This window comes from Notolabrus celidotus, chromosome 9 (assembly GCF_009762535.1).
Source record: "Notolabrus celidotus isolate fNotCel1 chromosome 9, fNotCel1.pri, whole genome shotgun sequence".
NCBI lineage: Eukaryota > Metazoa > Chordata > Actinopteri > Labriformes > Labridae > Notolabrus > Notolabrus celidotus.
Genome location: NC_048280.1, coordinates 7,294,296 through 7,311,840, shown reverse-complemented (window position 1 = coordinate 7,311,840; position 17,545 = coordinate 7,294,296). Strand labels below are relative to the sequence as shown.

Below are 17,545 nucleotides of genomic sequence, written 5' to 3'. Positions count from 1 at the left end.
AAATTGGGGGTAAGGCAGCATGAAGTCATGCATTCAAAAAGGTATGCACTGTACAGGATATAATGATGGTTTTATGAATGAAAAGCAAAGTGTAACAGTTGAAGGCAGTCAAGAGAAACAGTGTTTTGCTGCCTGACGACAAATGTTTCCAAAACTAGGAAGTCAATACATTTTCCTGTGTTCTCCCTTAGTGGTTCAGTTCCATCTGAATATAAAAATACATTAGTAATCATAATATAAATCGTCCTATATGGACACAACTTAGAAACCATTCTGAATTCCACAAACACATTTTTATTGGAGCTACAGTGAGACCAAAGTTATCAAAAGTCATCCTCTCTCTGCATCATCCACCTTTGTTCTCTGACTTTCATTGAAAAATAACACACTCAAGTTCACTTCAAAAATATCCAAGGAGAGCGTTCAGCATTTCACACAGTCTCACTGTAAACACACACTCTATTTTCATGAATCCCAAGATTCAGTGCAGGAACATTATGCATTATTTGTACTTGTCTGTGCATTCCCATAAGGCCTCTGGGGTCGGTGCAGAGCGAGGCAGTGGTCATTTCTTGTCTGTAGTGTTTCACGGTTGATTCCAAAGAAGTTCAGGATCAGGCCTTGTGTTGTTTAAAACTGAGCAGGAATGTAGAGTCATGAGGTTTGTAGGCAGCTGTGCAGTTTAGAGTTCTTCAAAGAAGGCCACCCTGGACTTGGTGCTCTGTAGTGTTAGCTGTGGAGGAGATAGTGATGGACCTTTTATCTGCAGTAGAAGTAAACAGGTACAGAGCACACTGCAGCAAGCAGAGTACCAAACTGAAATCTTCACTGGAAACAAATGTCCCTGACATCCCCCCTCTGGTCTTTCCCTCAGCCTTCCTGCCACATCCAATCATTCTATGCATTTCCCACCCAAGTTCCAGAGATCCTTAATTTCTGACCGACACACCAGCAGAGCATGGAGGATGTGTGGACGGTTTTAAAAATCCATTTCAGGTGCATATGCATGACACCCCCAGAACCCTGGATTGGTCTCTGTAGTCATGGGGAGCTGTTACAAATCAAATCTTCCTGAATTCACAGAGTCTTTCTTTTCAGCTTCTGCTCTCGTTTTCATCCCTCAGTGATTCTATAAATTATTTTCAGTGAGAAAGGCTCAGATGGAGAAAATGTGACGCCCGGGGAGTTAAGCGGGTTTCATGAGCTAAATTAAAATATTTCTGCTTGATTGTTTCCTATGATGTGAAGAATTTCTTTGAGGATTGTTTTTACAAATTTGCGTTTCTAATTTAATGAGGGTGTATCTGTTTATTTTTCAGTTGCAATTGCTTGCTACACCATGTTAATCTGTTAACCAAAATAACACCACATAGTGTTGGGAGATATGGAAAAGTATGGTCACAATGACATTGTACTAACTTAGCTTACTTAAGATTAATCACAATATGTAGCTTTAAGGTGCCAGTTTGAAGAGAATCCAGTTAAAGACAAAAATGGTCATTAATGGTTCACTTGACTTGTAACGGGAGATAAATAAGAGCTGCAGTCTTCTTTACAAAATTAACAGCCAATGTGATTAAAACCACTAATAAAAACACTGTTCAGGCTATGTATGCTATGCTGTGGCTGCTAATAGCCCCATTAATTGCGCTCCATATGCCTCTCTATCTCCTCCGTCTCATGGTTCAGTTCACAAAGCAAACTGCACTGTGGCATTCAAGTGCAAAAAGCCCAGTAAGTTTTGCAGCTCTGCATTTTGCTCTTGTTTTGCATCCATGAATGGAGCTAAGCTGTCAGCATCTCCACCGTCTGCTACTCAGGCTGCACTGTGTGCTCTCATCCTGACAGAGATCCACAAATAGATATTATCTAAATGGGGAGGGGAAACTTCTAAACAGCTTAGGTTCTGTTCACTATCTGGGGCAAGCTAGCAAGTTTTTCAGATTCAAAGACATAAATAAATAAATATTAATATCTCTGTTGTGCATAAAGACACTGCCCGTATGTGTTGGGGTTGAGTCATTAACAGTCACAAACTCATTAAACCTCTTATTATTTAAAAAAATAGTAACATCAAAATAATATTAACAGACTAAATGTAAACATACGATATTTATTAAGTCATCCAGAGGTGGAGTTGTCGTGATCACTGCTAAGTTTGAGAACTGACTCTCAGCAGTCAGTCATAATGTCTCTCTGTTAGCCCTGGTTGTTTGTGAATTGGATGGTTTTCATGATGAGGCTCATTTGCATAGAAAGGGGTCAATTTTGCCCCCAAATTAAATTATAAATTTAAACATTTATTAATGACGCTATTTGCTCTGAAGCACAGTTTGTGGGGCATTTAACCCTTCACATGTATGCTGCTAAACCAGTATGTTTTTGTCTCTTTGGACAGGTACCATCTGGCAGTTAAACTTCAACATAAATTTGTTGTGCCTTAGTTGCCCTTTTTCTTTTTCACAAAAGTCAACCAATGTTTTCTCTGGCACTTAAAATTATGCTAATCCTACAAAGTGGGATAGTGCTCCACTTGCAAGTCACGGCATGTTGTTGTTACTTACCACTGTGTAATACTCTGATCAACACAAACAGCGAAAAAAGGCCAAAGTTTATCTTCTTTGTGTTCACAACTTTTATCAACAACCCCTATCATGGTTGTTTTACCACTTAACTTTACAACCAAATCAAAAGTCATGAAATCCCTACAGATATATGGGCTGCAATCTGAATCTAAACATTCACAGATGAATGATTGATCATTTCATGCTTATGATAAAACACAGTGCATGTTTCAAAAAGGCACTGAGAAGTAAAAGCACTTTCAAGAAAAACACCTCCCCTGACAGAGCAATCATCAGGAGAGGCTAATTGGATTGTCTGTACACGCACATGTGTTTAGTGGCTTCCAGTATCTTTTAGAATAGATTTTAAGATTATTTTATTGGTTTTTAAATCTCTTAATGGTCTTGGCCCTTCTTATTTATCAGATTTGCTTTTATCATATGAGCCAGTGAGAGCCCTCAGATCTTCAGGTAGTGGACTTTTAATTGTACCAAACGTAAAAACTAAGACCTACGGTGAGGCAGCTTTTTATTATCACGGCCCATGCCTGTGGAACACCCTGCCTGAGGAGCTGAGGGCTGCACAGAGCATAAATATTTTTAAAAGCAAACTCAAGACCTACCTTTTTAGTCTTGCTTTTAACTAAGTTTTATTTTTGTTCTTAATAGTTTTATCTATTTATTTATTATCTATTTCAAATTTAGTCACTTTTATTCTACTTTATTCATTTATTTACTTATTTATTTATTTTAAGTCTCACATCTTATTTTCTTTTAATGGTTTAATATTTTAGACTTTTATTGTCTTAGAAATGTATTTTACTTTGGTGATTTTAATTTCCTGTTTTGAGTTTTAACATCTTATTTTACCTCCAGTGTTTCCTCATTAAGATAACATGAGAGCGGTTCCTCAGTTCTTTCAGCAAATTATTTAGATTTTATTAATTTTTTAAATTTTTTAAATTTTATTGTTTTTATTACTTTTGTTGCATATTGTATTGTTAACCTTAGGATTGTGGGGTGGGTTTGGGGTCGGGGCTGGGATCTTTTTCTTAATTTATTCTATTTTAAGTTGTTTTTATGTACAGCACTTTGTGTTACAATGTCTTTGTATGAAAAGCGCTTTATAAATAAAGTCTGATTGATTGATTCATTGATAACCCCCGAGGTTACTCTTCTGTTTGTAATGAATCGTAATGGTATGTGAAGGCATGCAGCGTTATTGAAACATCTACGACTCCAAAGGAAATCAGACTCGATCTGGGTTTACAGCTTGTCCTAGAGGACAAAGAAAACAGTGTGTTTTCCAAACTCTGATACTCAGCAGAGCCAATCAAACAAACAGGGAGAGCAGGATGAGTAGAGGATCAATGCGAGTCACAGAGAGCTTGGTTAATTGTTTTTCTCTCCAAGTTTAAATGAGCTGGAGATGGATTAATCCAGACCACTGGCTGTGCTTTAACCCCTTCAGCACAGTTTACAGCACATAAGCTCATCCAGTGCTGAAGAAGTGAACACGACTTCCACTTAGCTTGGCAAACTTTTTCCTCTCTTCAACATCTGTAGGGTAAAGGCAATTAAAGTTGACTGCCAAAGTAAATATTAGACCAGGGAGGAGGGAGGACAGTTTTGGGATGTTGAGGTTTTTCTGTGGAATGTGTAGATGGAGGGAATTACGCAAATCTGAGCTGATAATGTGTGGGAGGGATATGGATTTGCAGCGTGATGTTTACAGATTACCTTCCATTGTCCCTGCTGACAGGCTGCCTGAACTACACCTGTTGTGTGCATGAGTGTGTGTGTTTATCGACGTCTACCTCTGCAGGATTGTGCTCCACACTGCCCATGAACTCTTAATTCAATGTTCCAAGTATTAGGCTATTTGCCAGAAACAAATGCTTCTGTGTGTTGTTTTGATAAGCAGGAGAGCACAATGAAGAGTCACTCCTGGTTAGAGATGGAACATAACAAATTATAAATTCAATTTTTACTTTACTGAAATGTATCATGGGGATTTTTTTTTAAAACTAGCTGTGAAACAAACAAAATCTCACACTTGTAGGGGTTCCCAAACGTTTCAGTCTGCAGCCCCCAAAATATTAGTGCTAAAGACTGGAGACCCCCAGTGTCCTGTCATGATCAATGTTGCTTGAGGCTGCAATCAAGACCGAGAAGGCCAATAAAAGAAAAATATATTTCTGTGTAACTTAAAAGAAGGCCAGAAGGAGCATCATTTCCTCAGAGGTCATGTGGCAGCAAAGTAAAAAAAGAAGATTGGTGATGTTTTTTATTTACATGGTTTTATCTCAAATTTAGCAACAAATATGCAATTTTAGATCATTCTTAATTTGTGTTGTTTTTTGGAAGGCATCTTGCGACCCCCAGTGGGTCCCGACCCCCAGTTTGGGAACCATTTACCTATATGATCTACAAAAGCAAACCAGACTCTCTGGAAGGAGATAATAATAATAATAATAATAATAATAATAATAATAATAATAATAATAATAATAATAATAATAATAATAATAATAATAATAATAATGATAATCTTTGTCTGTGTAGCACTTTTCTAAACAAGAGATGGTTTCTAGCGCCACTGTATTTTTAACACTGATGAGGCGATTTTCAGCTCACTGACTAAAGATCCTAACTTTCTACTTGAAGGATTTTCACTTTCTACTTGAAGATAGTATTGTAACGTCTGTCCCAGACGCTGTAAGAATCACGAGCCGATTCATAACAACTGCTTTTAATCACTGGTCACTGTCGGCCGTGACCACTCCAGTTCCAACAAGAGCAACAAAACAATCTCTTAATCAATGAATAAACTCCTAACACCTTTCTCCCGCTCGCACACTCGCTCCTTCACCCCTGCCCCATCCTGCTTCCTTCACTAACTCAACACTGTAGGAATTAACAGCATCTACACTGAACACAACAAACAAACAGTAGAGCTGTTACAGTATGTACCACATGTAAAGGATGTAATGTATCATATGAATTGAGCTTCACACAGAATGAAAACTGATCCTAGTGAGTTTGGTTGAAATAGGTTGGGATCAGATTTGAATGGCCAATAACTAATTTCAACCAGTTTTAGACTGGTTATTATTTTTATTTTTTTTGGGGGGGGGGTATATTTGCCTTTATAGGATAGGACAGCTGGAGAAAGACAGGAAGTGTGGGGAGTGGAGAGTGCCTTTGTACATGAGGCGAGCGCTTAGACTGCTAGGCCAAGAGCGCCCCATATTGTTAAAATAACAATAATGTGAACTGGCGCATTATAATTCAAAAGACTTACTATCTTGGTTTAACACCATTGCACGCTCCCCCTTCAACCTCAACACCTGTCCAACTCTAATAGATGGTACAATTACATGAAGATAAGACAACTCCTTGGCATCTGTGTCACTTTATTTCACGCATAACAGATGTGATTTGATGGAAAGGATGCCAAAGATGTCAAGGAACTGGTAGCAGCGTTGGTAAAAGTGAACTAGCCAATAATGCCAACCATGACAGAGCAGACTCAGAGCAATGAGATATTTTCATTTCCAACTGGAATGCACATAGGAGCACAATTTTTTTCAGTATATTGTTTTTCTGTACACGTGAAGTCAGAGTGATTTAAGTCTCTAAAATAAGCTGTGAGGTTCTGTTAACTTTTCACAGAAACAGCTGGTGGAAATGTCGACTACTTTTTACCTCTTAAAAATTCCAAAGCCTGGACTTTATCTCTTTTTCTTCAGAAGCACAGTCCTCAGTAAAAAGTCCTTTGTACGCATGTTTCTGTCCTCCTGCTTGATCAAAGAATCTCGAGGCTTTTGCCACCTCTGCTGATGGTTGACCTCTTATGAGAGCCCCCTCTCACAGCCTGGTGGGGCTGCTGTATAGATGAAGGGGAAAAAAAGGCCATGAAATGAAACTTCACACAGAATTACTGCAGCTCTAATGCTTTGATGCAGTTGTCGAGAACAAGCTTCCCTGGCAGGCCCGGCGCTAACAGAGCAGAACCTGTGACCTGGTAGAAGCACGAAGGCGCTGGGCCGTGTTCAGGGGCTTTTCATTAATCACCCAGAGGGGAAGAGGGAGGGAGGCAGGATGGAGAAAACTTTGCCTGAGGGTGCAGCCGGACCTGATACTTCTGGCTCTGAAATCTGCATTTTGTTCCACATTCCCTCAGCTCATCTTTTACCTCAGTCTCCCTCTCATCCTGTTCCTCTCTGGTTGCCAACTTTAAAGTACATTGTTAGCACTTTTCGGTGACTTAGCCTCCCTCAAACTCCTCATCCTTTGAACATTTTCTGTCCACCTCAGCCTCCCCAAAACTTCTCGCCTCTTTCGGTAAAGCTGGCTTAGAGTCGCTACTTTTCAACTCCTCTCTCCTTCTCCCTGCCTTCACCTCCTTTCCTTACTAACAAGACGAATACCGACCGCCTCTGGTTCAATTAAACCAACACTTTTAACTCAGATCCCTCTCCCCCCTGTATGCTGGAGTTGCCCTCATCCATCCAGATGACTAATCACCAAGCAAAAGTCAATTACCGCTCGCTTAACAAGTGCTTTTACACCGCAAGACAAGAACAGAGGACGGGTGGGCTTTTTCTGTTACACACTGTGCCAACAACTTGGCTCAAATTTTCATTTTATACTTTTATTGAAATAAGAAAGGCGCTGGAGTCGGGAGATGAAGGAGAATGAATCTAATCTGCTGGTTCATCAGAGGACAATGGAAAGAGAATCCACTTTTTATAGCTAATTCTATATTCGCCTCTGACCAATCCATTTAGAAACACCCCTCAGGCTGTAATTTCTCATCATTTCAAGCCAGGAACTTTGATGAAATCGCTATTCTTTCTCGAGGAGTGGACATACGATGCATACAAAAACACAGATTCTCATCTCACTTGATCTTTGGGGAATTTTTTTTTGATACACCTAAGACTATAATAACTGCTCCTTTTTAGAGGTTATGGTGGAAAATGAATGATTGATGCTCTTCTCCTAGGGCGCTTCATCAAAGAAGAAACTCAAGTCTGTGATATGAACCCCCAGGCCAAGTGCTATTAAGTGATGCTCTGAGAATCAATACTCTGTCATTAAATAATATGATGGTTGGGTGTGGGGCTTGTACGCAGGACGACTATCAAGCTTTTGATAGGTAGTTACTCCAGAAAGGTAATATCGGATGGCTATTTAAAGCACATTTACACAGCACCAGGTTGTGTCTCAAGCTGACTGGACAGCTGTTGGATGGCCAAAACTAGTACATGTTGCCAAGATGTAAAAAGCATTGATGGGGCTGTGTAGTTTCTGTTTTTAAAGATGTAGTATGCATCAACAAAAGAGGATCTGAAGCCCATCCAGGCTCTGACATGCTGAGTGGATCCGAGATAGGTTTACTTTAATGCAGTGGTTCCCAAAGTGTGGGTCTGGACCAAGCATGCCGGATACGGCCCTGGTGGTGAGGCTTTCAGCAGTGTGACTGCCCCCTGGTGGCTGGCTGCAGTATAGGTCAAAAAATCTGTGCAGTCAAACTTCAAAAAATAAATACACGTCGTACGAATGTTTCTCACATCCGTATGCTGTGGTTATATGTAGTTAGTATTTGACTGTTTTGTGTCCAAGGCCTCTTTTTTCTGAAAAGTTTTTTTTTGTTAGTTATTAGAGTTTAAAAAACGGGGTTTTACTTCCGGGTTTCCTTTGATTCACAGCCGCCGTAGAACGAAACTTCAAAGGACACACAGCGTCTTGTGACGTTACGCTGTAGGGCGGAGCTTATTACAAAGGCTTCACAGGCTCTGGCTGCACAATGGCTGCGCCCAGGGGAGAGATTTTTTGGCTTCAGAACTGTACAACGGGAAGAGGCGGAGCAACGCTGTCCATTTTTATTTACAGTCTATGGTCTGGACCCCCTGGGGGGTCCCGAGACACTAATTTGGAGTTGCAAGATGTCTTCCAGAATTATTTTTCTTTTTTAAATGATCTAAAGTTGCCTTTATTACCCATTGTTCTAAAAAATATTGACAAAAACAGTTACATTTTAAATAAAATCTTGCAGAAATAAAAATGTTTCATAGATTCTCTGTCTTTCTTTGTTGCCTGATGACTCCTAAGGTTAAGGTAAGTTAACAATGAATTAATAGAAGCATCAGTAGCAGCAAGTTAATTCACAGCACAACAGGAAATACAGCCAGGTGTGCATGAAGGTGCTTAATTTTTGCAGACCAGCTAAATTAAGTATGAAACAACATTAATCACTTCAAGTGGGGTCGCAAGTCTTTGGTACCTCCATTTTGGAGGTCGTGAGCTGAAAAGTTTGGGAACCCCTGCTTTAATGGACTGAGCTACGCTATGACTCATGTGTTTTTCTTCATCCATTGTCCCTTCATACACACAGAGCAAACATCGACCACTATATGAAACATTGTGATCCCTGGATTGCTGTTATATCTGCTGCAGTGATCCCTCCACAGCAGATACGATAGGTGTTTGTCCCCATGGAGAGGAAACATGTGCTGATTTACACACGGCACACAAAAGCATAACCTCAATGTTTGATATCTCCAGACACCTGAAAGTTTGAGTTTATAGTCAAAGTTTTGTGTTCTTAAAATCAGGGACAGGTTGGCTGTAAATATCGATTCACTTGTTTTTGTATCTGCTGTTATGGTTACTTTACTGCATGTGTCTTTGTGATGAACACTGGACAGTGGGGAGGTTCCCTAGTTGTAACAGAAATTCCAGTTTTGATTGTTAAGAACTTAATGTTTTTTAGTTTTTCGATTTTCTGTGGTGTAGAGCAAACATCATTTGGTCTCATATTTCATTCAGCTATCAGGAGCTATTTTAGGTTTAAAGCATGTTTCGATGTGAATCAACTAAAGGTGTTGCAGCTGTGCTCCAGGTCTCCATGAGTGCTCTTTTTCTCTGCCCCTGGACTGATTATGACCTGGTTGTGCTCCCGGCTGACATCTGACCACCTACACATGCTTATTTTTCTCAATAAGAACGAGTTGACAGAAATTGTGTATCTATGACACAAGTATTACATGCCCTGTTTAGACTGTTTGTCTTTATTATCACTGTATTAGACTCAAATCAAACCTCACATTTTCATATGGGTGTGATTATTGTTTGTGGAGCCACATGCTTAATGATGATGCCTCTGCACAGTATATATATATATAGAAAAAAAAAATACACATGTATTGTAAAGTTGCATGCAAATATCTTTCAGTGTGGTATTGCTGTAGATTGCTAGAAGTGGGTTCAGAGAATATAGGAAGCTAACATTAGAAGAGGAGGTGCAGAGTGAGACACAGAGTTGCATGTACTGTTTGTTTTTTGACAGCAACATCAATGTTTTTGTCACATTGGAGCAGGTTGTTGGTCTGATTGTGGTTGTGTATTGATGTGATTGAACTCTTGGTTCTTTCCATCAGTTTGCTGATGTGTATCAGTTAATTATTGCATGTAGATTGGTTAAAACACCCGAAGGGGTAAAAGGTGCCAGTGTGCTCTGCTGCCAAAGATTCATAGACAATATTTGTGTTGGGATAAACAGAACCACATGTTTGTCTGAAGATGCTTGAGGAGTGATTAGGGACAGTAGTGTATATTTGGTGTGTTTTAATTTCTCTTAACAAACAAAGTTTTTTAACTAAATTTACTTTCTTTCTTTCTCAATCTTATATTTTAAGATATTTTATGTTTATGTTTGTTTAATGTCATATCTTAAATTGGATATATTCTGACAAGGTATGGCGTTGTGGAATGAACCTGATATTGGATCTACAATTAAATGTTGGGCATACGGGCACCCTGCAGGTTTGTCAAGAGGTCTGAGCCAGCTTCAGGCTGCGACTCTACACACAGAAAAGATTCAATGTGTGAGTCTTAATCCTTGGGAAGAAGTTCTGAGATGAATCGAACAATTTAAGGGTTCATTTCGGTTAAGACAAGACCAGTTGTCATTCAGTAAGACTGCAAGTTACGGAGTAAGTGAAGGGGGCTGACTATTTATAATATCCCTCCAAATTTGAACAAATAATAAGACCCAACACTATTTACTATGTACATTAAGTTACATAAATACACAGAGAGAGAGAGAGAGAGTAGATCAAACATAACTGGCCTCATATAAAATTTTAATGTTTGAAGTGTTTGCTGTATGTTTTTGTTGATTGTTACTGTTCTGTTTTTTGTTTTAACTCTGTAAAGCACTTTGAATTGCTCTATGTATGAATGGTGCTTTATAAATTAACTTGCCTTGCCTTGCCTTGTTTTATATGATCACAGATGTACTATGACATGCTTTCAGCAGCACTAATACTTACCTTTTTAAAGTTGCTCTGCTTGCTGGTCCCCTGCTCAGCGTTCTGGTTGTGAATTCTGTCCAGAGGAGTCTCTCTCTCTTTCAGCTTCAGACTTTCGATCTCTGTCTTCAGCTCATTCAGCTGCTCCTGCAGGTGCTTGCTTTTCTCCATATATTCCACCCTACAGATGATAACATAGCAGATAAGATGGCAGTTTGATCATTTGGTTTCCCTTTCAACACTTTTTTTTCCAAAAATGCTTTTAACCTCATAAACACTGATCTATTTAATAATCATTGACGTCTCAATCAAAACTTACCCAACTCTTATTTTTTTGCATACATTGACATTTTTGTTTCCATAACACAAACCTCAAACCTTTGTGTTGACATTGGGTGTGACTTAAAATACTGGGGCTTACACAGTAAATAAGAATAAATATGTTTAAAAAAAAATCTTCTACTAATACTAGCACATTCTTAAAGAGACAACCATTACCACAACCTTGAAGCATCATACTCTAAACCAATCAATCAAGGCTTACCACCTTCTGATTTGGCACATAATTCTCCAAATGATTGCACTAATATCAAACGTAAGGTTGGATGCAAAAATCTATCAAGGAGGTTTTTTCCTGCAAGATATTTTGGAGTTATTTTGGGGTAGTTGGGGTAAGAGAGACATGATATGCTGGGAGCTGAGATTGGGGGAAGAACCAGTGACCACTTCAACAAGGCCTACATCCTCTTTTCATTGGGCGCACTTAAACCACTATGTCAACTGTACCCCTCTTGCAAGCTATTTCAAGTTTGGGAACTCTTTACTGGGTATTCTGCTCTGGAAGAGGATCATATACCATTTTCAGAATCAATCAAAAAAAGGGCATTTCAAATTATTACATGGACTGGTTGGCCTGTAAGTATGGTGGATGTTGTAGTTCGTGGAAACATAAATGACATTTTTATGATAACAATGGATGGCAAATAATAATATTAAAAAAAAATCATACACATTTTTAAACATCTTAGAAACATAGACAAACATCTTTTTGTCACATTTTGGGAAGAACTTTTATCAGAGTGTATATTAATTGTATATATATTTTTTTACGTCTCATTAAAATCCTAGAGGGAACTTCCTACCAACCCTGGAGCAGAAGCCGCTCTGCTCCGTTGCTCTTGTTTTAAAAAACCTATTTCCTCATTATGTGACTGCTTAGACCCTGCTAATGTATTCATCTCCACAACCAGGGTCACACTTGTCTTAACATAGTTTTTACTGTCTGTAGTCACTGCAACAAGGAGCTCTAGAGAGAAAACGCCTGAAAGCTGGGAGTGACATCAGTGATGGCTAATGCTCAGGGGTCAGATACTCACCTTAGCTGCTGAGTTAACCGTGCATATTAAAGTGATGGAGTTACTCCAAGTTTTTCCTGCTCAATCATTTTATATGAGAAGTTCAAACTACTATAAAAGATATGTATGGCTTAATTGATCATTTATGTTGGTTAAAAGACAACCACTGCAATCAGACTGAATAATATACCTAAAGATTATAAAACAAAAGATGTCTGAGGCTCAAAATATCAGGCAGCAGCAGCAGAGCACAGCCAGCCACTCACTTCTCTTTCTCAATCTCCATGGAGAGGCGTTTCATGTCCGTATCTTTAAAGTCGAAGCTGAGGTTCTCCCTGCTGAAGCTCAGGTCTTGAGGCATGTTGTCAGGCGGCAGTCCAGGAGACTGGGAGGAGAGGTGGAAGGAGAGATTAGAAGACAGAAAAGGAGGACAGACCAGGAAAGATAAGGAGAGTCAAATAAATATATAAGAAGGTGAGGTTGGATAGAGGTAACAGCATGAATGAGGAGAGATGAGGAATGCATGGAACAGATGTCTGCAGGTGGGACACAGTGTAGAAAAGGGGAGTGAGTATGACCACTCTGATGGTAACAGACCAGGAACACACAGGAATGAATGCTTTTAGATCCTGACCACATGTGAGGAATGCATTTTCCACATGCCAACACAGGAGTCTGCAGAATAAGAAGTGGACCTAATACACAATATAAATGTAAATCCACTGGTGGGCATGTGAGTCCGGGCTACAGAGTGGGTACATGCAACTGGCTTGACTTGACATGCATAAAGGGCAATGCTGCAGATAATGGGAAACAGAGATGTTGTCTGCTTGTGTGTGTTTGTATGAGTGTGTTTGGACTTCTTATTCATGAGCTGATCCGTTTATTTATGGCGCTCCAGCAGCAGCAGTCACTTTCTTTCTTTCTTTCTTTCTTTTGTATGTTAGCGCAGAAGTGAGTGTGTTTAGGCTCCTCATTCACAAGCATATGAGCGAGTAGCTCTCTATCTAAATCTGAATTCCCAATATGAATCTATGTGTGTGTGTGTGTGTGTGTGTGTGTGTGTGTTTCTTTGTGTGTTTGTGCATGTGTGTGAGCAGATGAATGTGTAGTGTGTGGGTTTTTTAGCATGTTGGGAGTATTTGCGTAGGCTGCCTTCTGTGCTTACTGCCTGTTATTACGCAAGTATCTCCTGTTCAGTGTGGCTCTGCTGGGCTACATATGTGTATGTGTGTGTGTTTCCTGGGTTGAGTATGTGTGTCTTATCTGTATGCAAGCTAATGTTGACACAGTTATCTCCCTACTGCGGGTAATAGCAGCAGAGAGAGAAACAACACATTTCTATAATAATAATAATAATAATAATACATTTTATTTAAAAGCTCCTTTCTCGGCACTCAAGGACACCGCACAGATATATATATATATATATTCATACACATATTTACATTAAAGGAAACAAAATCAAAGTCAAAATGAAAACAATATGAACTAACAAAGTGGTAAGAAAAAATAGAAACAATAACAAAATGACAGTGCAACTGGAGTCAGACGGAGTAGGCAGTTTTGAACAGATATGTTTTGAGTTGTGATTTGAAATGGGGGAAAGAATCTGTGTTTCTGAGTTGAGGTGGCAATGAGTTCCAGAGACGGGTAGCAGAGCGGCTGAATGCTCGGCTCCCCATAGTGGTGAGACGGGCGGAGGGGACAGACAGGTGTATGGAGGAAGAGGATCTGAGGGAGCGGGAGGGAGTGGGAACATGGAGGTGGTCGGACAGATATGGGGGGAGTGAGGTTGTGGATGGTCTTGAATGTTAACAGGAGGAATTTGAACTGAATACGGAACTATGATTCTAGGGTGTTCTTCTGCAAGAACTGCTGTCCCCTATAGAAGTGTATTTGTGTCCTGCATAATATGTGTTTAATGCATTGTTTGTGTTGTATGCAAGGCTGTGTTGTTATTCTTTTTATTAGTTTCCTCTTTATGGTAGCCCAGAAGATCCAATTTTAATACAAAATATCCCCTTTAAGAGAGACCTGGTTACTATGTCTGTTATTGTTGCAATTATAATATTTCTATTTCTGTATTTCAAATAGAGAACTTGACATTTAAGTTGAATTTGTGTTTCATTTCACATGCATTCTAAGTAGTTTTGTTTTGAAGGAATTGTGCTTTTATTTTGATGTCACATGTCAGTGAAGTGGTTCTCACGTGCCTCCTTCACAGCACAGGAGCAATGAGCTAGACGCAGGCTTCAAGTATTTTTATGGACAGGTTATGAACATTTTGACCTCCTGTATGTAGCATGCAGCCAATGAGTTTTAACGGTGGATTTGTGGACAAAGCTAAAAGCTATAAATCATTAAAAGGAAAGCCACTTGTGTCTGTTTGTGCTTGGAGGGAATAACAATGGCACAAGCATGTTTGACACACATGTTAAAATCCGTCTCATCACTATCATCTCTCTCTTTCTTATTCTCCTCTATCCCTCTTTCCAACCCCAATTCAGTCTCAGGAGAGTCTGTCTAACATGAGTCTGGTTCTGCTCGAGGTTTCTGCCTGTTAAAGCAAGTTTGTCCTTGCCGTTGTAACTTGCTTGTATCTTGGTCTATGTTGCTAACCATAGACCTTTCTGAGCTCCCTTGTCTCGTAGGTTCCTCTGAGCTGCCGTAGAAGTCCTCCTGCTGTGGGCGTTCCAGACTCCAGCTGATATGGACGTGCTGGACTCCAGCGGCAACAGCTACTACCACTACTACAACTATTCGTCTCATCACTATCATCACTCTCTCTCTCTCTCTCTCTCTCTCTTATTCTCCTTTGTCCCTCTTTCCAACCCCAACTCAGTCTCAGGAGAGTCTGTCTAACATGAGTCTGGTTCTGCTCGAGGTTTCTGCCTGTTAAAGCAAGTTTGTCCTTGCCGCTGTAACTTGCTAAATACTGCAAAGTGCTCTGCTCATGGTGGATTAAGATGAGATCAGACTGAGTCCTGTCTTGATGTTGGGTCTTTGTTAATAATATAACATAGATTACGGTCTAGACCTGCTCTGTTTGTAAAGTGTCTTGAGATAACATTTGTTTTGATTTGGCGGTATACAAATAAAGATTGATTGATTAACATATGAAGTAGGAAAAGAAGAGAAGGTAGTTAGGTCTCTTTTCAGCAACATATTAAACTTCCGGTATTATGTGGAGAATCAATATGTTTCCATCAGGGCCGTTTGTAAAACAGAATATTCAAAGAAGGGGTGCTGGCATTTTGCAGGACATTTTTCTAACGCAGTGTGACGGCTGTGACTTTTTAACCTTTTCCACTATTGACTCATGTTTTGATTGTTTTTTGATGTGTGGAGTTAACCTTTGTCCTTGACTATAATATACCAATCCTAATTAAGCAGAGCCAACGAGGAAGTGTTTCAGATAATGTGAGCAATAGAAATTACAACACATTTATTTTAACTTTGTATTATTAAAATCCAGACACTACTAGTCATTTAACAACTGCAACATTTGAACAATGAGTTGGTTGAAAGAAAATAGTGATTGGTGAATTCTTCAAGGTAATTTGGTGATTTTCAATGATTCCAAACTTTAATGCTTTAATGACTGCAACATGAGTCTGGTCCTGCTTGAGGTTTCTGCCTGTTAAAGGAAGTTTGTCCTTGCCACTGTAACTTGCTAAATGCTGCAAAGTGCTCTGCTCATGGTGGATTAAGATGAGATCAGACTGAGTCCTGTCAGTAAGATGGGCCTGGATCTTATCCTGTCTTGGTGTTGGGTCTTTGTTAATAATATAACACAGAGTACGGTCTACACCAGCTATGTTTTTAAAAGCGTCTTGAGATAACATTTGTTGTGATTTGGCACTATATAAATAAAGATTGATTGTTTGATTAATTGAATACTTCTTCAGGGTTGCTGCACACTTTTTAAATTCAAATTAAAAACCTTTTTAAAACCCTAAAAGAGAAAGATTAATACAACTTCTGCACGGCAGTACAAGCAGCTACTGACACCGGTGTGGCATATTAAATGGATTTATGTATCCCAAGTTAAAACGCTTTTTAGAAGACCTCACGTTCATGTCTGCCAACCATTCAGTCCCTGTTTTTATCAACTTGAAGCCAAATTTTCTTGAACTATCATTTTCCTATTTTCTTTTTCTTCTCTCTTCTCAGTTTGTGGATGTGTTTGTAATAAGATGCATACAATCTGTCACATGAATCCAGTGAAATTGAATAATAAAATCTCATATAACACTATCCAGACAGAGTAGGTTTGATGAAGTATTCAGACATGTCCCATCTAAAATGTAACGCCTCTCATAAGTAAAGATTAGACTTTTGATAACCTTAAATTTTCAACATCTTTTCTGAGGGTCTACCGAAACTCTGCTTGTTTTTAAAACTGTACATGGATTGGCACTATCATGTCTGTTTGAGTTGTTGCACTAACTCGCTCCAATCAGAGCACTGTGAGGTGAATGCATCAAATGCTCAGCGATGTTTAAAGATTCAGACTCAAAAGCAGCCTTTGCAGTCTCTTAAGACCGCCCTACTCTTTGCTCAGTCTTTTCAATCACAGTTCAGTTTTACATCCTTGGATCTTAGTATGCAACTATATGTAGCTCTGATGTATCATGTATTTAATTTGTTTTTATGGTTAATTTTCATTCACAATTGTCATTTTATTCTTGACTATATGTTTGTACAGCAGTTTGAACAACTCCTGCTGTTTAAAATGTGCTTTATAAATAATCTTTGACTTGACTTTGACTATAGAAATGTAGCATATTCAAAACATCATAAATAAGGGAAGAAAATATATTTGTTTCACTTCAGACTGCTGTTGATACGACATCAGACTTTAAATATTCACTTTAGGATTTGTATAACTTTTTTTCAGATGTTTTTATTAACCCTCATGTTATGTTGCGGGTCAAATTGACCCATTTAAAGTTCAAAAATCTAAAAAAGAAATTGTTAATAAAATGAAAGAAATGTTAAAAAAATCTAAGTAATGTAAAACTACTGTATTTATATTTAGGTCTTTCCACTGTACAATAAAAAAAAGTTTAACAAAAATTTGTCATTCTCTTTGAACCATGATCTGTGTGATTTAAAGAACACCATTGCACTAAATATTGATTTAAAAGGTTAGTAATGTAGCTAGTAATGAGATTAAAATAATGTTTATTGGGATTTTTTGGGTTCCAACACTTTTATATAATTAAATGTGCCCTGGGTCAAGTTGAGAAACGAACATCACAGGAGGGTTACATCTAAGTACTGATTAACAGTGAGTATA

The 17,545-nt window shown here is 38.8% G+C and overlaps 1 protein-coding gene across 1 annotated transcript in view; it reads right to left on the bottom strand.

Annotated features, from left to right (window-relative positions):
* Positions 1-274: 274 nt before the first annotated feature.
* The window catches only part of nf2a (neurofibromin 2a (merlin)), a 52,262-nt gene continuing 34,991 nt past the window's right edge, over positions 275-17,545 (bottom strand). Inside the window, exons 14-16 of the mRNA XM_034691935.1 lie at positions 12,507-12,625; positions 10,907-11,066; positions 275-733 (exon numbers count right to left, since the gene is read on the bottom strand). Coding sequence (XP_034547826.1) covers positions 683-733; positions 10,907-11,066; positions 12,507-12,625 — 330 coding nt within the window. The 3' untranslated portion in view covers positions 275-682. The remainder of the gene's footprint in view (positions 734-10,906; positions 11,067-12,506; positions 12,626-17,545) is intronic.